Source organism: Camelina sativa, chromosome 12 (assembly GCF_030686135.1).
Source record: "Camelina sativa cultivar CO46 ecotype springtype chromosome 12, ASM3068613v1".
In the NCBI taxonomy this organism is placed as follows: Eukaryota; Viridiplantae; Streptophyta; class Magnoliopsida; order Brassicales; family Brassicaceae; genus Camelina; species Camelina sativa.
The window spans coordinates 27964019-27988677 of NC_141891.1; the positions used below are offsets into that span (position 1 = coordinate 27964019).

Below are 24659 nucleotides of genomic sequence, written 5' to 3' on the forward strand. Positions count from 1 at the left end.
AGCTGAGTTTTCACCTCGCAGGATCTTGGTGATTTCTGCCAATTCTTTGGCCGCAGCTAAGTAGGCTTCCATCCGCCCGTCTTTGGTCTCGTACTCTCCCAGAAATTGGTTGGTAATCACCAAATTTTGCCACCAATTCTTTGGCTGCAGCTCAGTAGGCTTCCATGCGCCCGTTCTTGGTCTCGTACTCTCCCAGAAATTGGTTGGTAACTAATTGTGAATCGCGAAAAGCTCGTAGTTTCCGCACACCGATTCCTACAACGAGTCTGAGTCCGGCTAAGAAAGACTCGTTCTCAGCTTCATTGTTGGATGCGTTGAAGGCTAAGCGGAACGATTGCTCAATCACTTCGCTGGTGGGAGAAACAAGGCGAACTCCAATTTTTGCCCCTGTTTTGGAAGATGCGCCATCCACGTGTAGAGTCCATGGGACATCCATGTTATCTTCAACCGAACTAGCGAGTGGGAGGTCTATAAGGAAATCTGCTAGGACATGTGCTTTTGTGCAAGTTCGAGTTCGAAATTCGATGTCGTACTCATTAAGTTCCACTGACCACTTGGCCAATCTACTGGACTGGCTCGGGCTGTGGAGCACCGTCCGAAGCGGCTGCGTTGTTAGGATAACAATCGAATGAGACTGAAAGTATGGCCGCAGCTTCCTTGCTGAAATCATAACTGCTAAAGCCATTTTTTCCATCATCGGGTACCTAGACTCGGCTCCGGTGAAAGACTTACTGATGTAAAAGATTGGCTTCTGCTCCCCCCTTTCTTCGCGAACTAAAACTCCGCTTACTGCGCTTGTGGAAACGGCTACATAAAGGAAGAGAGGTTTGTGATGTGACTGTATTTTGTAGGATTTTAACCATAGTTTTTACACTTGTTTTGAGTCTTTTGTTAGGTCCAAGTGTGCTTTTAGAGTCTTTTTAGTCTTTTGTAAGTCTCTACAGGTTCTAGGTCACTTTGGAAGGAAACTGAGTGTTTTAAGGATGAAAACAAGCATCTGAAGCCAATTTGGTGAAGACTGATTGGACTAGCAAGCAGATGAAACAAACAGAGAAAATCATCCAGGATCTGCTGATCCGCATTCAGGATCGACAAGTCCTGTACCCGAAGCAACTTTTCCTTATTCGTTTAAACCAACTTTTAGGGTTTTATTTTGATATTTAAGTTAGAGGCTCGGCCTCCAGAGACCTAAGCTTTATTTTTCTGAGACTATTCTGTATTGAAGCTTTGGGAGAATATCTCCTATCCATTCTAACCCTTTGGAGAAGAATTCTGAACCCTTTTATTTCTCTTTGCAATTCAAACATGTTTGATTTTCTGTTCTTTGATTTCCATGTCTGAGTAGTTTTATTGTTGGATTTCGGGTTTCAAAAGGGGTTTTATGATTCTCTAAACTTAGGTTGCTAGATTTGGGATTGAGCTATTGTGTTCTTCCTCTATTGTTGTTCTTAATGCTTAAACTAGATTAGCTACCTAGTTTATGATTGTAGGTTTAATTCATCTAGGCATCAAAAGTGTTGTTGAATTACTTGAAATGAACATAGGTGAGCAAGGTGATCTTTAGCCAACGAAAGTTGAAGTTAAGGCACCTTGTGAACAAAATTAAACTTGAACTTATTGCTCGCTAGGATTGCTAGATTCAAACGACGGTTTAGAGTTTAATCAATTCCTTGCACAGATAACTAATACTGCGACAGTAGGTTAGTTGTACATTCGAGATTTGAGTTCAAGAACGGTATCTAATGCTTTCCCAATTTATCATATGAATTAGTGGTCATAACTCCTAATAGATTCCCAACGCCCAATGCTTTTATTTATTGAGTTAAAACACTCTTTCATTTACTCCTTTGTTAGTGACTTTCAAACACAAACTTCTTTTGTCTTAGCTATATTTGATCTTGATAATTTCATAGTGCAATTGCTTGGTCTCTATGGATTCGATCCTGAAGTGTTACAACGATACCACTAGATCGTGGTGGAGTACACATTAGGTTTTAATTGACCTCTGATCAAATTGGCGTCGTTGCCGGGGACCAAAACGTTGCCTTTGAGATTCTAGATTTAAATTTAGTCTAAGATTTATTTTATTTTTATTTACTAATTAGTTCTTTTGTTCTTTCTCTTGTGTTTTAGGTGCATGCAAACAAGAAGCCACAAGCCTACTGATTTGCGTAATCTGCGAAACGTAGAGTTAGCCCTACTTGAACGAGAAAACAGAAAAGCGAAAGCTAAAGCTGGCAAGATGGAGGATGGACAGAATCCAGATGGTCATCAGCCTAACCCTCAGGAGGTTATTGTTCCACCACCTCCCCCAGCTCCACAATTTCAGGCTCCACGAGAGCAAAATGCGGCTGAGCTGAACCCACCAGCAAGACGAGCCACCTTGAGCGACGAAGATGCTCACAACAGGCTATTTGCGAATCGGTCTGCGATTCAACCTCCTGCTCCTGCGAGACAAGACTACGAGATTAAGCATAGTATCATCAATTTGGTTCTGAATCGCGTGTTTCATGGACTAGCCTCAGAGAGCCCTATGGACCATATTGAAGCTTTTGAGAGATTGGCTAGTACGACAAGGTCTAATGGAGTTCCATATGATTACCTCATGTTGACTTTGTTCCAATTCTCTTTAGGAGATAAGGCTTTGAGATGGCTAAATCTCTTTGACCGAGGATCACTTACCACTTGGGATCAGTGTAGAGCAGCGTTTTTAAACCACTTGGGATCAGTCTCTGTGTAAATGAAAGTCGAAAAAAGAATCCAAGAATCACACAAAATGAAATAAAACTAAATGCAATATTATTTACAAAGGTTGGATGAATTTGGTACCTCATGGGTTGGTGAAGAAGGAGGTTGTAGCAGCCTCCATACTCGCCAACGTGTAGCCAGGGTTGTCACCAGCTTCAGCAGGTGCCAGTATTTGCTCATCAGAGAGCTCGGTGATATGCACGGACGACTTGCTCGGACCAGCATCTGAGGGGTTGATCGTGGGGGCATCCTGTAGATCATCGGGTAGGACATAAGGTAATACGATGGGTATGGTGGAAGAGGTCCAGAGTGATCACCGTATAGCCACTCGCAGGGTGCATCGAATATGGCATCGTGTATGGCATATGGTAAGGCGGAGGGAAAAGTTTTGAGTAATCACCCAATTGTGTGCTCGATGGGTGCATCGGATAGGGCATCGTGTATCCCATCAGGTTAGGCATCAGATAGGCGTCTGAATAGCTTCTCCGCAATACTTCAGGTCTTGTGACATCCTCCTCACCTTGGGTCTCGTAGGATGATGCTCTGTGAGGTTCTGGAGGTGTCAGTCCTCGAATTCCTCCTAGCGGTTCGCTTCTCCCCATCCATGTTGGTGCATATGCCGAGGTAGGAACTGAGGCACAACTTTCCTTGTCTTGCAGTTCCTTGATCTGACCTCCCATCATCTTCACTGAGCCGGTAAGATCTTTCACGTTTCTCACCAGAAACTTGTTCATCCTCTTCAGCCATCCGATCCTTTTGTGGGGAGAAGCGAACCTCACTCCAACAGGTTGCTTTTGAGAGCAAACACACTCCTCAAAGTCATAATCATCCGGGCTGTCTCCCTGTCCTCGCCCAGTTGGTTCTCTCTCTTCAGCTTCAGATTCCTCCTCCGGATTGTACAGCTCCTCCAAAGGTGGTGTGAAGTCGATGTTGTCCCCTAGCCGGACCTTGGTGCACATTACATTGGGCAGGATTATTTGGGCGGCTGCAGCAGTTGGATGGACAAACTTGAAGAGCAGCATGTTGTTTGGCTTCTCATAAGCCAGGTATCTCGCCAGTGTGAGGTAGTCGATGTCCAGCCATCTCGGATCGTGTACCACTCTCTTCAAAGGTACATCACAAGCCACCAAAATTGGTTTAACCAGTCCTCCAATGGATATCTCCCCGCCCCCTTCTCTTCTCTTTATAGCCCATGACTTGAGGTAAAGGAACTGATCGAGCAGCACAAAGACCATACTAGTATCCGCAACATCTCCAACTATCAGTGTACCATCCCTAGCATTGTCTAGAACTCCACACAAGGCAATGTCTAGCAGCTGGAGCTCATGGTCATTCACATTCCCAGTCTCCTTTCTAGCAAAAAGAGTGCAGGCGAGGGACTTGTGAGAATACCTCAAAACAAGGCTCCTTATTTGAGCAGACTTTGAGCTTGTAGACTTGTAGGAGAGCTTGTCTCCTATTGTCAGCAATAGGGACTTCATTTCCTCCTTGCTCACTTCCATGCCTTCTCCAAACCCAGCCTTGAAACCATACAGCTTCTCCATCTCCTTGAAAGTAAGCTGATACTCCTTGTTTCGCAGGGAGAAGGTGATGAACCCGATCCCCCCATCGGGTAGTAGGGTCGGGTGGTCCTCAAAGTAGTGCAACCTCAGTGTTGAGAGAAAGTGGACCGTCTCCTCCTCATAAGCTTCAACGTTGGCTCGCATCATCTGGCCCAGGTGGCACATGTCGAACAGAAACTCGACATCTTTTGCGATTCCCAACTGCTTCATCGTTTCTCGGTGAGGATAGTGGGTACCAACGAAACACATCTTGCAGAAAACATTGAAGAGCTTGGCCGGAGTCTCCACCTCTTTCTGCTTCAATCTCCGCGAGGCTTGGTGTGTGCGTCTCTCTGCTCCTCCTCTTGGTCACGGTTCTCCTCCTATGTGTCTTGATCTTCTTCTTCAGCCGCTATCTCAGCCACTTTCTCAGCCTTCTCAGAAGCTGGTCTCTTCCCTCTTGCAACCACAGCTCTGCTCCTTAACCGCGAGGTTTGGATCTCCTCTGGCTATCCTCCACCAGAATCAGAATCGATCTCCATGGGGTCGGTAATAGTTCTCTCGGATGTAGACAGGTCCCTACGTCAAGGAGATCGGCGAACAGCACTCGCCACCGGACTTGGTGAGCGAACTCGGTGGTCTACACGATCGGTTGCTCGAGCACCGGATCGGGTTGAGCATCGGGTTGGAGAAGCGAAAAGTTCAGCCAACGGTTGGGAATGAGGAACGTCTCCTCTTCCTTGGGATTCCGGATCGGGTTGAGCATCGGGTTGGAGAAGCGAAAAATCCAGCCAACGGTTGGGAATGAGGAACGTCTCCTCTTCCTTGGGATTCTCGAGGTTTGACGGCATCACCTCTGGTTCTAGCAGCGGCGGAGGTTGATCTTCTTCCCTTCCTTTGGTAGGTTTTCATGTTTGGTTCCATTATCGAATCCATGAGAAGAAAGAAAAGCTAAACTTCGAGATTAATAGGGTTAGTTCTCGAAAAATCAAGGAGTCTCGATTCCCTTGAGAGAAAATAGAAAGTAGGAAAACAAAAAGCTTTTATGGTTGAGAGACTTATCGGTTTGTGCTGAAGAGGGAGAAGGGTTTTAATCCCTTTAAATAGAGTAGGGTTAGCAGCTTGGGCTTCACCGAGAGTGGGCTTGGTTTGTGGAATTTGGACTCCACTCGCCACCCGAGTAGGAACGCGATCAGGCGCCTTGAGTATGGTGTCGGGTTGAGCCTCGAGTTCCTCAAATTTTTCTTTTTCACTTTTCCCCTTTTTTTTATAAATAAATATGCAAAAATAGAAAATCAGGTAGAATAAATAGATAAAACTTAAAACAAAATAAAGGATACCTTTGGGATTTCCTCCCAAATGAGCTTGTTTTAAATCACTAAGCTTGACTCTTCATGCTCTTTAAACATGGGAATTAAGAGGGAGAGGTTCTGGAATCCTCTCCACTGTAGCAGGCTGATTCGATGGATTCTCCAAGTCTTGTCCAGGTTCCACAGCAAATGTGGTGTTGACTTCTTCAAGATGTTTGACTTTTCTCTACTTTGTCTTGGTGGAAAAATCTTGACCATCAATAGTTGACCTCGTAATTCCCTTCTTGACATCAAACTCCATCTTGAAGTGCTCCCCATGCTCAATTCTTATCTTGCCCTGCTTCACCTCAATCACTGCACCTACTGTTGCCAAGAACGGTCTCCCTAGGATCAGTGGATCGTCTGGTTCCTTATCCATATCAAGGATCATGAAATCAGTAGGGACTTCCACCCTTCCAATTCTGAGAGGCAAATTTTCCAGGATCCTAGTCGGATGTCTGATTGTTCTATCAGCTAGAACCAAATACAGACTACTCTGCTGAAACCCAACTTGTTGGCAACTAACAGTGGCATGATGCTGACTGAGGCTCCTAGGTCACAAAAGCAATTTTTGAAAATCCGAAGTCCCATCGAGCATGGAAAAGTAAAAGAGCCAGGATCTTCCAATTTCTCCTCGATTCGCAGCTCAGGATCTAAACACACTCCACTCCAGAGAATCTCATACCCAATCTCCTTGACAGCTTCCTTAACCTCAATCTCCAGCTGAGCTGCATCCTTGGCGATTTCCTCTTGAAGTTCATGTGGTGGCAAAATTTTAGGAGGTGGAGCTTTACGCTTGGCCATACGCTCTGCAAGCGCCTCGAGTTGGATGTCAAAACCAGCATTGAACCTTTCCTCTAGTTCCCCTTCTATTGCTACAAATAGTTGAGGTTGATCTGTCATCTGAACATCTACTCAATGTATCATCCGATCACCATCATCGGGTACGTCATTGGGTTCTGCCTCGGGTGGTTCTTTGGTTTGTGATTCTCGAACCAGTGTTCGATCATCAACTCGATCAGTCTCCTCGGGTGAAGGCTCGGGTTCATACTCGGATATGTAGTACTTGGCCTCATTTATCTCATAGTGATCCATATCCTCCCCATCTTGAACATCACTGTCCTCAGTGAGGTAATCCTCATAGTCATCATCAAGGAATATGGCTTGGGCAGTGGCATAATCCTTAGGGTTCTGAACTGCTTTACCTAGAAGCTGGTTGATCTTTGGAGGTGGTTGGTTGTTGTGGTGGCCTTCAAGGTACCTCAGCTTAGTATTGAGCAAATCATACTTGGCAGTCAAGTCATTGTATCCAGAACCGATCTTGTTGCTCATCTCCGCAAATCATTTTGCAGTGTCCATAGCAGCGAATGCCTGATTTTGAATCATCTGCTGAATTAGGCCGCGTAGGTCGGCTTCTTGTGATTGGTGCTGCAGGCCTTGTTGTTGTTGGAATCCAGGTGGTGCAATGGGTAATTTTCAGAATACTACTGCTTAGTGGCATTACCTTGATTGTATTGAACAAAAGGCTTATGTTGGACCTGGTTCCCTTGAACTGCTAATGGGTAGGTTTGGTCTTGAGGATTGACAACATTCGGGTTACGGTAAGACAGATTCGAATTCGGCTTGTAGTTATTGTACCCTTTGTTGTAACCTCCTTGGTTGTTGATGTTGTTCACATCCTCTATTTGAACATTCTCCCCATATTGTTGTAAAAACTGCTCTTCCTCTGATATTGCATGAACATGCTGCTGCTGGTTGATTAGTTTATCGAGCTTGTCATTGAGGGCATTCATGTGATGAGACCATGGACAGCTCCACTCAACCACACGAACTTGAGGAGCAGCTTGAACCAGAGGAAGAACCGGAGGACCAGCTTGAACCAGAGGAAGCACCGGAGGAACAGCTTGTACCAGCAGAAGCATCGGAGGAAGCACTGATTGTCCCGGCGGGTCCTATAACCAGGTCACGGTCCAAGAGGTTCAACCAAGTCATCACTGGACTACTCAAGGAGCTGAACAAGAACCAAGAAGACGTGGCTCAAACCACTATGACTTTGCTCACAGCTCAAGGTGCTCGGTAAAGGGTAAAGTGTTACTTTGGTGCTCTTTTTTCCTTGGTCAAGTTTTGTCCCATTGGGTTTTCTTGACAAGATTTTTAATGAGGCCTAAGTAACATTTTCAAGCCCCTTTGCCAGCCTAATTCGTGGTCCAAGGTTCCCCACAAAGGCCTTGGCCCATTTTCTATCTCTTTCTCATTCAAACTTTGCATTTATTGCTTTGTAATTTCCAAGACTTTGTGCATGCGCTTGCATGAGTGTGGACTCTTGCATGAGCTCCACCTCTTCTCTTCTAGATCCTTCTCCTTCGTTCCCCTTCTCCTATTTAAAGACCTTGTATCTCTCATTTGTTTCTCATCAAACATTTTAATCAAAAACCTTTCTTTTACTTGTTTGATCTGAGAAGTGTGTAATATCTTCTCAACTTGTCTTCTTCTTAGTGTGTCATATCTAAGTTGAATTCGAGCCTGAAGTCTAAGAGATTTTCATCTCTCTTAGAAGTTCACGTCAATCCCCTTTTCTATCCGCTGCATCATTTCACCATTCCATCTCTTTCAATCCGCTGCATGATCAACCCCCTTCACCTTCCATTTGTCCGATCTATTGCATCTTTGGTCTCTTGATCTTCATCAGTCCGATCCATCTCCTTCAAAGCCTTGCGAGTGTGTTCTTGGGAGCAGATTCCTCACCAGGAGTCTATCATGTGGTATCAGAGCAACCACTCTGCAATCAGGTTTTGAATTCCAATCGTCACTTTTCTTTTATTTTCAGTTCTGTCGTTCATCTTGCGAGAGTTTTATAAAATGTTTTACTCGTTCAAAAATTATAAACTCAACTGTTTTAGAACCAAGAACGAGGATAGTATTTTTGAAAATTGATTTGACAATTTTTGGATTCGTTTTCATAATTTTCCAGATCTGTTTTCATTTACGTGTTTTTAGAACTATTTACTGGTGGATCTTTGTTTTTCTTTTCAGGTACCATGGTGACATCAGAAGAGGAAGAGTCATCTACATCTAGTCTTGAAAGGAAGATCCTTAAGTCAGTCACCGCAGCTATGACAACCATGCTTGATGCTAGACTTGGCGTTCTGCACTTGAATCAACCAAACCCGGAAGCAAATCAGCGTCAAAGGCAGAACCAGGAGGAACCAAGGCAAGACGACGAAACCAGGCGATACTATAGCCACGGTTCTTCACACAGCAGTCAGCGGAGGCGTCGACGTGAACGTCCAGTACCAAGAGATCCGTTATGAGGTCTTAAGTGCAAGATCCCAGCCTTTCACGGAACCAGCAACCCGGATACCTACTTGGAGTGGGAACAGAAAATCGAGTTAGTGTTTGTTTGTCAAGAGGTCACCGAGGTCAACAAAGTTAAACTTGCCGCAACCGAGTTCTACGACTATGCTCTAAGTTGGTGGGATCAGCTTGTTACCAGCCGCAGACGTACCGGAGACATGTCGATCGATACATGGAACCAGCTGAAAACCGTCATGCGAAGGAGATTTGTGCCGAGTTATTATCACCGCGATCTTCATCAACGTTTGAGGAACTTAGTTCAAGGAAGCAAGACTGTCGAAGAGTACTTCAAGGAAATGGAAACCCTATTGCTAAGAGCTGATGTTCATGAAGATGGAGAAACTATGATGTCGCGATTCATGGGAGGTCTCAACCGCGAAATCCAAGACCGTCTAGAAACCCACCATTATGTGGAAATTGAGGAGATGCTTCACAAAGCTGTCATGTTCGAACAGCAAATCAAGAGGAAGAACTCTCGATCCAGCTACAGCACCGCTAAGACCAGCTACAGCTCAGGAAAGTCAAGTTATCAAAAGGAGGACAAGCCCGGCTACCGGAAGGATTACAAGCCATTCGTCAAGCCAAAGCCATTTGAGTCAGACCCGAAAGGTAAGGGTAAGGAAGTGATCACGAGGACAAGGGATATTCGTTGCTTTAAGTGTCAAGGACTTGGGCATTACGCAAGCGAATGTGTCAACAAAAGGATCATGTTTCTTAAAGATAATGGCGAGGTAGAGTCTGAAGAAGAGCGTTCGGAAAACGACTCTGTGGAAGAGGGTTTTGAAGCCCCAGCTAAAGGAGAGCTGCTTGTTGCTAGGAGATCGTTGAGTGTTCTAACCAAATCAGAGGAGCAAGCACAAAGGAAAAACTTGTTCCACACGCGATGTATTGTCAAAGACAAGGTATGTAGCTTGATTATTGATGGTGGAAGTTGTACTAACGTTGCAAGCAGGACTATGGTGGAAAAGCTTGGCTTAGAAGTGCTCAAACATCCAAAACCATATGCGCTTCAATGGCTCAACGAAAAAGGTGAGATGTCCGTTAAGGAGCAAGTCAAGGTGCCGCTTTCTATTGGTAAGTATCAGGACAAAATCATGTGTGACATACTTCCGATGGACGCTAGCCACATTCTTCTTGGACGTCCATGGCAATCAGACCGACAAGTTCACCATGATGGCTTCACCAACCGACACACCTTTGAACACAATGGCCGCAAGACGACTCTCATTCCCATGACGCCGCATGAGGTCTATCTAGATCAGCTTAGCATGAAACAACGAACCGCCAAACAAACTGAACCAACCGATAACAAGGGTAAGAGCAAGGTAAGTCATAATAGTTTGCTATTTGTTTATAAAGAAACTCTTGCTTGTTCTACTAACCCCGAACCAGTGCTACCGAGTAAAGTTGAGTTGGTTTTGCAAGAATATAATGATGTGTTTCCGGAGGATAATCCCATTGGTCTGCCACCAATCCGAGGGATCGAGCATCAAATCGACTTTGTGCCGGGAGCCGCTTTACCAAACCGACCAGCTTACCGCACCAACCCAACCGAAACCAAGGAGCTTGAAAGACAAGTGAACGAGCTGATGGACAAAGGACATATTCGAGAAAGCATTAGTCCATGTGCCGTTCCAGTGTTGCTAGTACCTAAGAAAGATGGGAGTTGGCGAATGTGCGTGGACTGCCGAGCCATCAACAACATAACGGTTAAGTATCGCCATCCTATCCATAGATTAGATGATATGCTTGATGAATTGCATGGCTCTAGCATCTTTTCTAAGATTGATCTTAAAAGTGGATATCATTAAATCCGTATGAAAGAAGGTGATGAGTGGAAAACGGCTTTTAAAACCAAACAAGGGTTATATGAATGGTTAGTCATGCCGTTTGGGTTAACTAATGCGCCTAGCACTTTCATGAGATTGATGAATCATGTCCTTAGGAAGCATATTGGTGTATTTGTTGTGGTCTATTTTGATGACAATTTGGTTTATAGCAAGAACTTAGAAGATCATGTCATGCATCTTAGACTTGTTTTGGATTTGCTTCGCAAGGAAAAACTTTATGCGAACTATAAGAAGTGCACCTTTTGCACAGATAATCTTGTTTTCCTAGGCTTTGTTGTGAGTGCAGATGGAATCAAGGTTGATGAGGAGAAAGTCAAGGCAATCAGAGATTGGCAGAGTCCTACCAATGTGAGTGAGGTGAGGAGCTTTCATGGCCTAGCAGGGTTCTACCGACGGTTTGTCAAGGACTTCAGCACTATTGCCGCCCCACTCACGGAAGTGATTAAAAAGGAAGTTGGTTTCAAATGGGAAGCTGCACAAGAAAATGTATTCCAGGCTTTGAAAGAGAAGCTCACTAATTCCCCTGTTTTAATTCTTCCAAATTTTATGAAAACTTTTGAAATTGAGTGTGATGCCTCAGGGATAGGTATTGGAGCTGTTTTGATGCAGGATCATAAGCCCATAGCTTTCTTCAGTGAGAAACTTGGAGGAGCTACACTCAATTATCCGACCTACGACAAAGAGCTTTACGCTTTGGTCCGAGCGCATTATCTCGCAGGTATGTTTTGCTTACTTCTTTGGATGCAAGATTGCTTGGTTTTGAGTAAATAAAGGACTTATATGCTGATGATTCTGATTTTAGCAAAATATTTAAATCTTGTGAGAAGTTTGCTTTTGGGAAATATTATCGCCGTGAGGGTTACTTGTTCTTTGAAAATAAACTTTGTGTGCCTCACTCTTCTTTGAGAGAATTATTTTTAAGGGAAGCACATGGAGGTGGTCTAATGGGTCACTTTGGAGTTGCTAAGACTTATAAGGTGATGCAAGAACATTTCCACTGGCCGCACATGAAACGAGATGTTGAACGACTTTGCGAACAGTGTGCGACTTGTAAACAAGCTAAGGCTAAGGTTCAGTCCCACGGTTTGTATACCCCTTTACCTATTCCTTTGCATCCTTGGACTGATATATCTATGGATTTTGTGGTTGGATTGCCTAGGACTAGGGCTGGTAAGGATTCTATTTTTGTGGTGGTTGATCGCTTTTCTAAAATGGCGCATTTCATTCTCTGTCATAAAACTGATGATGCATCTCATGTTGCTAGCTTGTTCTTTAGGGAAGTTGTTCGTTTGCATGGCATACCTAAGACCATAGTTTCTGACCGTGATACTAAGTTCCTTAGTTATTTTTGGAAAACTTTGTGGTCTAAGCTAGGAACTAGATTGCTTTTCTCTACTACATGTCATCCGCAAACAGATGGTCAAACTGAAATTGTCAATAGAACCTTGTCCACATTGTTGCGTGTGCTTATCAAGAAGAACCTTAAGACTTGGGAGGATTGCTTGCCGCATGTAGAATTTGCTTATAATCATTCTATGCATTCTGCGACTTAGTTTTCTCCATTTGAAATTGTTTATGGGTTCAACCCCACTTCTCCTTTGGATCTAATGCCTTTACCTTTGAGTGTGAGAACAAGTCTTGATGGCAAGAAAAAGGCCGATTTAGTTAAACAGGTTCACAAAAAAGCTAAGGAGAATTTGGAGGCCCGGACGAAGCTGTATGAGAAATATGCAAACAAAGGGCGTAGAGAGGTCATCTTCAATGAGGGTGATCAAGTGTGGGTTCATCTTCGGAAGGAGCGTTTCCCGGAGGAGCGAGCATCCAAGCTAATGCCGAGGATTGATGGACCATTCACAGTGATCAAAAGAATCAACAACAATGCCTACCAACTCGACCTCCAAGGTAAGTACAAAGTTAGTGGCAGTTTCAACGTTTCTGATCTTCTTCCTTATTGTGCAGATAATTCGGATTTGAGGTCAAATCCTTTTCAAGTGGGAGAGGATGATGAGACCATGGACAGCTCCACTCAACCACACGAACTTGAGGAGCAGCTTGAACAAAAGGAAGCACCGGAGGACCAGCTTGAACCAGAGGAAGCTCCGGAGGAACAACTTGTACCAGCAGAAGCATCGGAGGAAGCACTGATTGTCCCGGCGGGTCCTATAACCAGGTCACGGTCCAAGAGGTTCAACCAAGTCATCACTGGACTACTCAAGGAGCTGAACAAGAACCAAGAAGACGTGGCTCAAACCACTATGACTTTGCTCACAGCTCAAGGTGCTCGGTAAAGGGTAAAGTGTTACTTTGGTGCTCTTTTTCCCTTGGTCAAGTTTTGTCCTATTGGGTTTTCTTGAAAAGGTTTTTAATGAGGCCTAAGTAACATTCTCAAGCCCCTTTGCCAGCCCAATTCGTGGTCCAAGGTTCCCCACAAAGGCCTTGGCCCATTTTCTATCTCTTTCTCATTCAAACTTTGCATTTATTGCTTTGTAATTTCCAAGACTTTGTGCATGAGCTTGCATGAGTGTGGACTCTTGCATGAGCTCCACCTCTTCTCTTCTAGATCCTTCTCCTTCGTTCCCCTTCTCCTATTTAAAGACCTTGTATCTCTCATTTGTTTCTCATCAAACATTTTAATCAAAAACCTTTCTTTTACTTGTTTGATCTGAGAAGTGTGTAATATCTTCTCAACTTGTCTTCTTCTTAGTGTGTCATATCTAAGTTGAATTCGAGCCTGAAGTCTAAGAGATTTTCATCTCTCTTAGAAGTTCACTTCAATCCCCTTTTCTATCCGCTGCATCATTTCACCATTCCATCTCTTTCAATCCGCTGCATGATCAACCCCCTTCACCTTCCATTTGTCCGATCTATTGCATCTTTGGTCTCTTGATCTTCATCAGTCCGATCCATCTCCTTCAAAGCCTTGCGAGTGTGTTCTTGGGAGCAGATTCCTCACCAGGAGTCTATCATCATGTCTCTCTTGTACTTGGTATCTTCCTCTCTAGTAGATCGCACAGTGTGATCGTATTCCTCATTATAATGCCCATCAGACTGAGCCAAGTTCTCCACTAGGTCCCAACCTTCATCAACATCCTTGTTGAGGAAGTTACCATTGCTTGCGGTGTCCAGCAACATCCGTATCCTGGGGACCACTCATCTATAAAGTGTACTTAGCAATGAAGCATTGCTGAAGCCATGATGAGGACATCTGGTAGTGTACCCCTTGAAATGTTCCCAAGCTTCACTGAACGTCTCATTGTTCTTCTGAACAAAGCTGGAAATATCATTTCGCAGCCTTGCGGTTCTGGAGTTGGAGAAGAATTTGGCCAGAAACGCCTTCTTGCACGCTTCCGAAGTGGTGATGGACTCCTTCGGGAGTGATTTCTCCCAGATATGTGCTTTGTCTCCCAAAGAGAATGGGAAAAGCTAGAGTTTGAATCCATCGTCACTAACTCCATTTATCTTGGTGAGACTACATAGCCTATCAAATTCATCCAGATGATCCAATGGGTCCTCCATTGGCAATCCATGAAACTTGTTGCTTTGTATCATTTGGATGAGACTACTCTTGATCTCAAAATTGTTGTTCTGGAAAGCAGGTGGTACAATGCCATTCCTTCGAGTATGAGTAGATGGAGCATCCCTGCTCCGATGTAGGTCCTTGCTTGAGGAGCTAGTGGACCATTTTCATTGTTCATTGTCTCCTCAATTGTTGGTGGTTGCGGTTGTTGAGCTTGTTGTTGACGAAGTAACCTTGGTCTGTCGATGTTGTCCATGAAAGGACTCAATTATTGGTTACCCTCGGATCACATTTGCATGCACAAGCAGGTGACCGAGTGTGTACACGAGGGTCAACCCAATCCAAGTGATCGAGTGACGGGTCGGGTGGGTATTTGGGTTGTACCTGAAATGCAAAACGGACGAACATGAAAGCAAACAAGTCAGATTTCGAACCAATGTAGATAACAGAACTTGATATAGCAAGTGCTAAAATCCTAAACGTAGCAAAATTAAATTTAACCAAATGGCAACAACGCCAAATTGATAAGCGGATTTCCCCCAGGGTATCAATTCCCTATGCAGTTGTAGTACAAAGGGTTATCAATCCAAATGGTTGTTTATGCTAGCAGGTAGGATGCAATCAGAACAATGCAAGTCAAGCCAAGCAATAATGGGGTTTTGTCTAACAATTCTAAAATAATAAAAGAAAAGAATATAAACAAGAAACCACACGACCTAAGCACTCGATGCAAGAGTTAAAGTACAGGATCGGGTGGGGTGATCGAGTAAGCAAAGAAGGTATGAACAACTCGATGGGTTACTCGAAGCAGGTGATCAAGTAATGAAATAAAATGCAAGCAAATAAAATACGAAAGCTTCTAAGGATGGGGTAATCGACTCCTAAGTGTTCCTGACCAATATAGATGTTTTACATGCCTCAAGCAAATATACCCTAGACAATGAATCTCTAAAACCTTGTTAAAACACTCTCGTGATAGAAACAATTAACCTTGATCACTCCCCTACCCAACTCTCTTTGGAGAAACATGACCAAGCAGGCAATAAGAACCGATTCATTATTGTCAATAAACCCCTTACTCATCAAATCTCTTAGGCTAAGTGAGTAAATCTCTAGCATCGATTGATTCAAGCATTTCATCTATACCTCTCGGTGGTAAAACACCTTAGATCTAATCTCACCCTCTCGGTTTCTTGATAGCATTAAGAACACCGACCTAGAAGGGAATCTATAAAACATATACAATCAAACTAAGACATCCTAAACGATCAAGAACACAAAATCATCTATCCTATCCCTAGAAACTTTACTACACTACTCGGAAATAATTACAAGAAACATAAAAGCATATATGAACGAAAATTGCATTGTATTAAAAGATAGAGTAGAGAATAAAGAGTGCAAAGTAGAAATCTAAAGAAATAACAAAAAGATATGAAATAAATCCTAACTAAAGTGAAAAGTGTTTTGAGTCGCTTTAGATCTCTCTCAGATGCTCTCGCTCTCTGGTTTGAGGGTCTGCGGCGTGCTCGTTTGCGAGGAAGAAGAGGGGGGTTTATATATGAAAACCCCTTTGACCTAGCTTCCCAGTCTTGCATGAGGGTCTACTCGATAGGGTGCACGAGGATATGGTCGGGTTACTCCTCGGGTAGATCTTCGGATTGTTCTTCCTGTTCTTGAATCCTCCTCGATCGTGTTGGGGTTCGGACTGTTCTTCCAGCTCGATGGTTCCTTTGGGTACATGCTCGAATTTTTCCTTGTTTCTCTCCATTTTAGGCTCTAAAGCACCTGTTTTCATCCAAAGTATGCAAATGCAAGAATTCAACACCCTAAATGGCCTAAAAGTGAATTCCTACAGTTAATGACCTAAAAATGCTAAGGTAAGGGTATAAACAATGCAAAATATGTACAAAAAGTATGCTAAAAACTTGTAAATTAGAGAGTTATCAGCGTTCTCATCCCAAACACATTTGTTGCTTGGAAGACTCCGCTTTTGGAGCACGGTGAGAATGGTGGCTTGGAAGGTGATCCCCTAGGGGACCCTTTATGTGGTGACTTGTCAACTGCGAAGACCCCGAGCCCATACTTTGGAGCTGCTGGGGTGTCTTCTTGGCCGGCGTCTCGAAACGGGGCTTCGATATTGCTTTATGCTTCTAAGCCGCTGCCGCTTTTTCTTTCTCGGTAACTATCCAGTTCGAAGATTGATGCAGAGCATCCTGGATGGTGGCAAACCTATTCACAGTCAATTCTTCTCGGAAGCGGGACTCGTGCTAGAGGCCATTCTTTAGGGCGGCCAGGGCGGTTGAGTCCGAAAGTCCCAGAATCTGGACTTGGATTTCTTTGAACTTGGTTATATATGAACGAAGTGATTCTCCTGCCGTCTGAGTTAGATTCCACAGTTGAGCATCAATAACCGCTGTTTCCATCAAGCTCGAGTATTGCTTGACAAAGGATGTGGATAGCTCCGTAAAATTGTTAATGGAGCCAGCTGCTAAGGACGTGAACCAAAGCAGAGCGGGTCCGTAGAAAGTTTCGTCAAACAGCTTAAAGTAATCGGCATCAGCTTCATGAGGTTCTAGGTCCACACGGCTAGCCGTGAGCAGGAAAGTTTTGAGATGCGTCGTCGGATCTCCTTTCATTTCATAGCTCAAAAATTTAATCTTTCATGTATCCTTCACACGGACTCCGACTATCTAAGCTGAGAATGGAGTCCGCTTTGATTCTTCAATTACCTGAAAAATATCCGGTGCTGAAGTGGTCGCACTGTGCATTCTGAATCGCATGTCAAGGATCTTGCCCTGCATCCAATGAAGCTCGAGATTGGTTGAAGTACCCGAAGTCAGGTTTTCCTGAAGGACATTCCCTCCTACGGGAGGAGGTACCTGAATTGGGAGTACCAAAGGACCAGCGGCCTCGAGTTGGAACGGGGCATGGCCATCCCCGACTGGTAGTGGCGTAGTCTGGGAGGTGGTATGACCTGGAGTTGTTGTTGTCGTCGCCTGCTGCAGAGTGAATGGCGGAGCTATGCCAGTGAAGTCTAGAGCACGCCTCCGCGGATTTTGATCGGTAGAAAGAAGGTCCACGCGATCAGCATATGCGCGGTGAGAAGCCGAGAGATCAACGACCGAGCTGGCAACTGCTTCCAGACGAGTGAAGACTCGTCCTTCCAAGCTATCAAGGCGCTCAGAAAAGGTGACAACAGTTGCTTGCTGACGGTAAAATTTTTCGGTCAAATCCTGCAAAAGTTTTTGGATAGACTCCAAAGTTACCTGATTGGCAGATTCGTGGGCCATAGCAGAGTTGAACGATGAAGATTTGGGAAAAACGTCGGAACTATATGGAGTGTAGGTGATAGAGCCCCCCTCATTCTAGCGCCAAATGTGAGAACTGAAACTAAATTCTCCTTCCAAATTATTTATGAACGAAGGAACCTACCACCGTTATAATTCCGAACTAAATCTAGAGACAAAGTGTTGTAGAAAATGAAATGTGTATTATTGCTTCAGAGAAAAATTTTCGACCCCCATTACAGTCCCCATTCTTTCGTATTTATATCAGTCTATTACAATCAATGCCAAATCAATTCACTGTGTAATCCTCGCATCCTAATCAATTCGATTAATTGCGGGAATCTTTGACCGATTCCGAACTATGAACTGAATCGAGGGGTACTTCTCTCTGCTCCAAACCTTCTATCAGGCTTAGTGGACCAATCCGAATCATGGCTTTGGCCCAATTCGATTGTTTTGTCTGGGCCTTAGTCCGTTATCCCGAGGTGAACAATCGTGGTTACAATATTGATGTTTCAGCTTTCGACTCAAAAATCATGAATCCTGATCCTATTTGTTTGACCATATGGGCCAATTTTTTTTTGTTATTCCTGATAACTAACATCTCCAAAAACATATTGGGGTAAGGGAGAATTTTACTATTTTGATGATTACATCAATAATGATAATTTATCAATTGTATATTTCACAAGATAAAATCAACCATGATGTTGCTTTTGTGTATAATTCGTCATTAAACTTTGGATACCGACGTATGACATAATTCAGGGAGACCACAACAATTTGTTTCATGTTAAGTGGAGGGCGGAAAAAAATGACAACTAGTCAAAACAAGTAAATCTAAGAAGTTATGGCGATTGATAGATTGTTGATGATTTTAACACGGCTTTGCTGGCTAAGCAGTTATGGCGATTGATAGATTGTCTGCACTCACTGTTTGCAAGGGTTTTAAAAGTAGGTATTATTGGAACTCCGATCCTATAGATCCAATACGGTCTTATTCACCCTCGTATGGGTGGAGGAGTATCGTATTTGCTCGCTCTCTGGTGAAAAAGGGCTAATTACATGGGTTGGCTCAGGGACCTCCATTTCGATATGGTCTGATCCCTGGGTTCCGGCTCAATTCCCGAGACCAGCCTTAAGTAACGGTCCTTTTAAGGACCCAAATCTCCGGTTACCTGATTTGATTGATTGACGAACGAATTCTTGGCGAAAGGATCTGCTTACTGAGCATTTTGATCATGTGGATGTCGCTTTGATAGAGGCAATTCCTCCAAGCAGCTGTTCCAAGGCAGATTATTTAGGATGGCACCTTACTAAAACTGGGAAATATACGGTAAAATCTGGGTTTGAGACGGAACGTTTGGATGTCCAAGGTCCTTTTCAGGCATTCGGATCTGGTCCAGCAATCACTCCCCTTCTTGCTAGGGTTTGGCAAGTAAAATGTCCACCAAAACTACAACATTTTATGTGGCAAGTTTTATCGGGTTGTATTTCGGTATCGGCTAATTTGCATCGTGAGGGATTGAGTTGTGATGTCGTTTGTACACGGTGCAGGATGGAGGAGGAAGATATAAATCATGCCATCTTTCTATGCCTGCCGGCCCGACAAGCCTGGGCTTTAGCTCATGTACCAGTAGGGCCGCAACTCTTTCCGACGAACTCTGTATATGCTAATGTTGATCATTTTCTAGATCCCATAAGTCCGGGTTCATAGGTTCAGGTTTTTTCTTGGCTAATGTGGTATATTTGGAAAGCTCGAAACGCCCGTGTTTTTGAAAACCAGGCTGAACGCCCTGATGAGGTTTTCCAGGTGGCGGAGGGTGGGGCTTTGTCCTGGCGTACCCGTACATACTCCAAAAGTACGAATTGTTACCTGTACAAACAAGAAGTGCCAATTTAAACATGTACCATAAGACATTTCACATTTCATACCTGTACTCACAAAATCGAGCCAATTGCACAGTCCACGTTAACGGAATTAAGTCAACCGTTATAGAAGCTGACTCAGAATCCATGTGTTTTTTGACACGACGCCGTTTTGATACGTTTTTCTCGCAAAAAATTATGGAAATTTGACATTCCGGAGAATCGAACTCATGACCTTCACATGTTTAGCCAAATTTGCTTCATAAGGTTTAAGGTTTATAAATATTTCATTTAATATATAAATATAATTTAATTTAATTTAAATATAAATATATTCTCAGTTATATATAATTTATAAATTTATATTATTCTCAGTTATAAATTATAAATTTATAATTTAAATATAAATTTATAATTTAAATATAAATTTATAATTTTATCAGTTATACAAATTTATCTTTCTATTCTCAGTTTTATTTAATTTATAAATATAAATAAAATTATTTCATTTAATTGGGACTTAGATTTATTTAAGGTTTATAAAGATAAATTTGTATCATATAACCGAGTAATGTAGTGGGATCAATTGGTTATGTCCTACGCTATTAAAATCCGAGATCGCGGGTTCGACCAACGAGAGTTTGAATTTCTCAAATTTTTTTCGATTTCGATGGATGTTACGTTAGGTTTATGAGGATTAATTTGTATCATATTGTCGAGAATTGTTGTTGGATCAACTGGTTACGTCCTATGCTAAACACATGTGAGGTTATGAGTTTGATTCTCCGGAGTGTCAAATTTCCACAATTTTTTGCGAGAAAAACGTATCAAAACGGCGTCGTGTCAAAAAACACGTGGATTCTGAGTCAGCTTCTATAACAGTTGACTTAATTCCGTTAACGTGGACTGTGCAATTGGCTCGATTTTGTGAGTACATGTATGAAATGTGAAATGTCTTATGGTACATATTTAAATTGACACTTCTTGTTTGTACAGGTAGCAATTCGCACTTTTGGAATGTATACGGGTATGAAATGGCCCTTTTCCCCCTTTGAGATCCGCATGTTTTAAACCCTTTATTTTACTTGTTTGCCCTTCTATTTTTTTTTTTTTTTTTGATTGATTGTTGTATTTTCTGTAAGAGTATTGTATGGCATACTATGTTTTTTGTCTTTTTTATTTATCTAAGTGTGCTTCCCAATTAGTAGTATAGATAGATTACTTATTAAGTTTGTGTACAACTATATAAAATAAAAATATTACTTGGGAGTCCCGTTGTTTTGTTCCAACATACAAGTGTACCTTAGTTTTCTTCATCTTGTGGTTAGCAATCAATGACAAATTGTCAACGGAGTTCGTATGAGAGCATAATGTTGTGTTCAGCATTGTGTGTGTTTTGGTGAAAGGGAGAGTGGAGTTGATATTTGCTTTGTTTAGGCTGTTTGTTGCAATTGCATGTGTGTTTGTAACGCGTAGATTGAAAAAAGGAATTCCGAATCTGTATTCTGATGGTTAGAGACCGCTATTTTTCAAGGAATAAAACATTTATAAATTCTCTCTTCATCGATCTTTGTATTTAACACTAAAACGAAATGTTCATTCATATACAAAGTCGAATGATTACCACAGAGCATTTGCAAAAATTAGATTTCCAAATGGCTGCGTTTAATAATTATACAGAGTTTGATCAGAGCTGTCATACCTGAAAGTGGACAGGCAGCTGTTTACTTCATGAGAGGAAAGGAAGCCGAATCCGAAGCCTTTTCCACCTGCTCCGACACTGGGACGGATGTAGGCCTAGTATATGTTCCGGCATGAAGTCATGCCGGGTCAATATACCTACCACTGGAGGTCTCTGCAATACAAATTAACTACTTTCTTTAATTACAAATTAACGAATTTGACACAAACTGAATATTCGACAACTGATGAACCAAAAATACAAGAACTATGGGATATATAGAGAATGAAGTGATGGTTCGAGAGCTGTTATTGATTCCCCAAACAAACCAATGCTTAAAATTCAAAAGACTCTAATCTTTTCTATCTCCTACCTATTTATACTCTGCCTTAATATTCAGCCAATATGTATCAAGTGTCTTACGAACTAGTGCCCATCAGAAACTGATAAGGTGATGATAACAGTCAGGGAAAAGGAGAACCAAAATCACTTACATTGGAGGTTTTTGGTATGACCAGTAAGTGCCTTATCCCAACTTCACGGAAGATGACAAGGGCCTTCGCAAGTGACATTGTCTCGACAACAGTGTAAGGCGAGGCATTAGAGAACGGATGTAAATCCAAATACATATTCAATTCTTCCTCGCTTAGTTCCACATCTTCTATTTTATCACCCCTCCCAGAACCCGTCTTAGCAAATTCACCAGCCTTGAATTGGGCAAGGGTATTGGAGTCACAAGCCATCGGACTAGACAAGAATACCCGTTTCTTTAACAGAGTCAGAATATGAGCCCGGAGGATTAGACCGTATAGAACAGGAGCTGCAGCGAGTGGTGGCCCATCAATCACAGGGAAGCCATTGTGATTGGTGGTTTTGAGAACATGTAGAATAGTTTCGACTTTCTCGATGCCATTGAAGACTTGAAGTGGGCCTGTGACTACATCACCAACTAGAAGCTGCCTCATGTAAGGCTCTGCATGGCTATAGAGGTAGGGAAACCCTTTTAACTTCATGATGAGGTTATAGATGTTAGCGTTGAAACCATCGGCAACTGTTTTTGAAATCAGAAGGACCACCATCATCATAGGTAGTAATAGCAGATTGTTGGTCAGCTCTAGGAGAATAACACACGTGGAAACTGTCATCCTCATTGTTCCACCAAGAAAGGACGCAGCACCCAGCACAGCAAACAGACCATGATTAAGATTTGAGTTTGAACCAAGCAGCATCCCTACAAACCGTCCATACGATGCTCCTGTTACGATAACGGGTACAAAGAGCCCTGCTGGAGCAACAATGCCATAGCTAAAGATACTGAGGAAGAAGCAGGTGACAAAAAATAGGAGAACTGAGAAATAATGAAACTCGAAGTCAGTGTTTTTGCTGAAAAGGTTTTTGATAGCATCATCATTTGTGTTGAAAATGAGGCTAGCTAGATCATTGTAGTGACCAGGGGGGCATTGGTATTTCTTGAAGTTGCCGGACCGGCCAATTGTAGGGCACTCTTCTAAGGCATCAGCAGGGCAAGGTTGGCATGATGCAAGAAATGGTAATCCAAAAAGAAGACAGGATGTGAAAATTGATATCGCACAAGCTAGGAGGATTTTCCAAGCAACCCCTTTCCTGCACAGAAAATGATGTTGGCGATCAAGATTTTTGTTTACTTTGTTGTCTGTATTATATATATATCCAAAAAGATAGCTTACTCATATATGTAGTTGTACGCTCGCAACACCTTATCCAGTAGAAAGTTGTAAAAGCTTCCTAAAATACCACCGACAACTCCAAGGAGAAGAACAGGAAGTACATCCCCCAAGTGATAAGACGCATTTTCTGAATAGACATCAAACATTATTAGACCTCCTTTACCAAATAATCCGCACTTTCCACTTAAACACACATCGATTAGAGCCCTGAGGACAATTGCCACAACAGCCGTTGAAAAGAATATTCTCCATAAAAGTGCACTCCTCCACCTACAACAACATCCTAGGTTAATTAATCATTATAAAAATGACGGTTTGAAGGACAGAGATGGTGACCAGAAAACACCAACGAGCCAATCAGTTCAACAATATGGTAACTAATGAACTTAAGATAAGATACCCATTGAGCTCAAAAGAATAACTTGGCACAACTTAACATACCAAGATGACATCTCTTCAAGCGCGAACAGTACCCCACCAACTGGAGCACGAAACGAGGCAGCAATACCAGCAGCTGACCCACAAGTGACAAGATCTCTTCGGTCTCTATCATTTTTAAAAAATCTGAGCCATCTCCAGGTCAGTCTATATCTTTTGGAGCCACCCTGACCAAGTATAGATGCAACACAAGCACCAGTGTGCACCATAGGCCCTGCCTTACCAATGAGAAGAGACGCCGACACTGCAGATATGTTCCCAATGATCTGTACCGGAAGAAAAGAGCAATCAAAAACAAATTTCTGACCCGATCTTGCGCAATTTATAAATCCTTACCTTAACGACCAAAGTGCGAAGTGAGAATATATCTGGAGCATCAACACCGTTCAAATAGGCCTTAACTTCTGGAATACCGGAACCTGCCGCGGCAGGCGCGACAAAAGCGGTGATGACCGACGCAAAGAGAGTAAGAACCAGGTTTGTAGTAGTGAAAACAACAATTCCCATACCGAACCTGTGAAACAATTTCAACTCTCTCCATATAAAAACCAATCATCAACATTGCAAGCAAACACAAATCGGAAAAGCAGAGTCCATTCACCTTCCGGCTATCATCATGTTAGAAGTAAAGACGAACTTAATACCCGCGAGATTCTCAACGGCGAGATTGTTAGCAAATCCGATGAGACTAACAGTGATACCGATACAAAAACACAGCAACCACTTCATAAACACGTATTGGAAAATCTCAACCTTACTACGACCTCTCCAATCCTGTTTGAAGAAATCATTCTCCGCGATCCTAAATCGAAAGCGTAACGACCAAATTTAAAAGCTAAGAAGAAGCAAAATTGAGAAAGAAGAAGCAACGGCGAGAGTGTTTCGTACTCGTAATCGAGGCTTTCGATGGGACAGACGTCGGAGCCGACGATTGCGACTTGAGAAGTAGAGTTAGTAGCGCGGCGGAGGGAGGCAAGCAGCGGAACGGCGACGGAATCCTCCGTCGTGGAGTTCGACATATCGAAACTTCAACGATTGAATGATTCACCGGGAAAGTGAACTTCACAGGATAGAGAGAATGATTGAGGGAAGGTGATGAACTCTCTTTCACTCACAATTACATGTGCTTCTTTGTTTTTACTTACTTTGACATTTTACCAAAAAAAAAAAAAAAGTTGGGTCAAAATTTAACAGTAAATTAAATATATGGTCCCAAAGAGGAAATATTGCCTAATTTTGGAAAACATATTTGACAAATTTAAATATTTTTATTGCACCTAAAAAAAACTAAAAACGAGGATGAGTAGAAGAAGAAA

The 24659-nt window shown here is 42.7% G+C and overlaps 3 protein-coding genes, 1 non-coding gene and 1 pseudogene across 5 annotated transcripts; 3 read left to right on the forward strand and 2 right to left on the reverse strand.

Moving 5' to 3' along the window:
• Positions 1-151: 151 nt before the first annotated feature.
• LOC147930964 (uncharacterized) lies at positions 152-685 on the reverse strand. Its single transcript, XM_087477111.1, has one exon. The coding sequence runs from the start codon at positions 683-685 to the stop codon at positions 152-154; it is 534 nt and encodes a 177-aa protein (XP_087333237.1).
• A 7860-nt stretch (positions 686-8545) lies between these two features.
• Positions 8546-11560, forward strand: LOC147930965 (uncharacterized; annotated as a pseudogene). The gene is made up of 4 exons (XR_015575030.1): positions 8546-9863; positions 9945-10317; positions 10608-11328; positions 11423-11560. The product of XR_015575030.1 is annotated as an uncharacterized LOC147930965 (transcript).
• LOC147930966 (uncharacterized) lies at positions 11452-13503 on the forward strand. Its single transcript, XM_087479266.1, has 2 exons — positions 11452-11707; positions 12002-13503. Exon 2 carries the CDS (start codon positions 12450-12452, stop codon positions 13128-13130), a length of 681 nt encoding a protein of 226 aa, XP_087335392.1. The 5' UTR covers positions 11452-11707; positions 12002-12449; the 3' UTR covers positions 13131-13503.
• Positions 13504-14029: 526 nt separating this feature from the next.
• LOC147930967 (small nucleolar RNA R71) lies at positions 14030-14136 on the forward strand. Its single transcript, XR_015576781.1, has one exon. It is a non-coding gene; the product is annotated as a small nucleolar RNA R71 (small nucleolar RNA).
• Positions 14137-21043: 6907 nt separating this feature from the next.
• LOC104732487 (putative chloride channel-like protein CLC-g) lies at positions 21044-24644 on the reverse strand. Its single transcript, XM_010452033.3, has 7 exons — positions 24232-24644; positions 23945-24145; positions 23680-23857; positions 23347-23609; positions 22906-23175; positions 21694-22822; positions 21044-21373 (listed from the first exon to the last, which is right to left on the reverse strand). Exons 1-7 carry the CDS (start codon positions 24360-24362, stop codon positions 21248-21250), a joined length of 2298 nt encoding a protein of 765 aa, XP_010450335.2. The 5' UTR covers positions 24363-24644; the 3' UTR covers positions 21044-21247.
• Between the last annotated feature and the right edge of the window lie 15 nt (positions 24645-24659).

Coding starts and splice junctions, on each gene's coding strand:
- LOC147930964 (XM_087477111.1), bottom strand. CDS start 685: ATGGCTTTAGCAGTTATGATTTCAGCAAGGAAGCTGCGGCCATACTTT.
- LOC147930966 (XM_087479266.1), top strand. CDS start 12,450: ATGCCTTTACCTTTGAGTGTGAGAACAAGTCTTGATGGCAAGAAAAAG.
- LOC104732487 (XM_010452033.3), bottom strand. CDS start 24,362: ATGTCGAACTCCACGACGGAGGATTCCGTCGCCGTTCCGCTGCTTGCC. Junction 23,858..23,944: donor AACATGATGATAGCCGGAAG/GTGAATGGACTC, acceptor ATTGTTTCACAG/GTTCGGTATGGGAATTGTTG. Junction 23,176..23,346: donor CTTGAAGAGATGTCATCTTG/GTATGTTAAGTT, acceptor ATGTTGTTGTAG/GTGGAGGAGTGCACTTTTAT.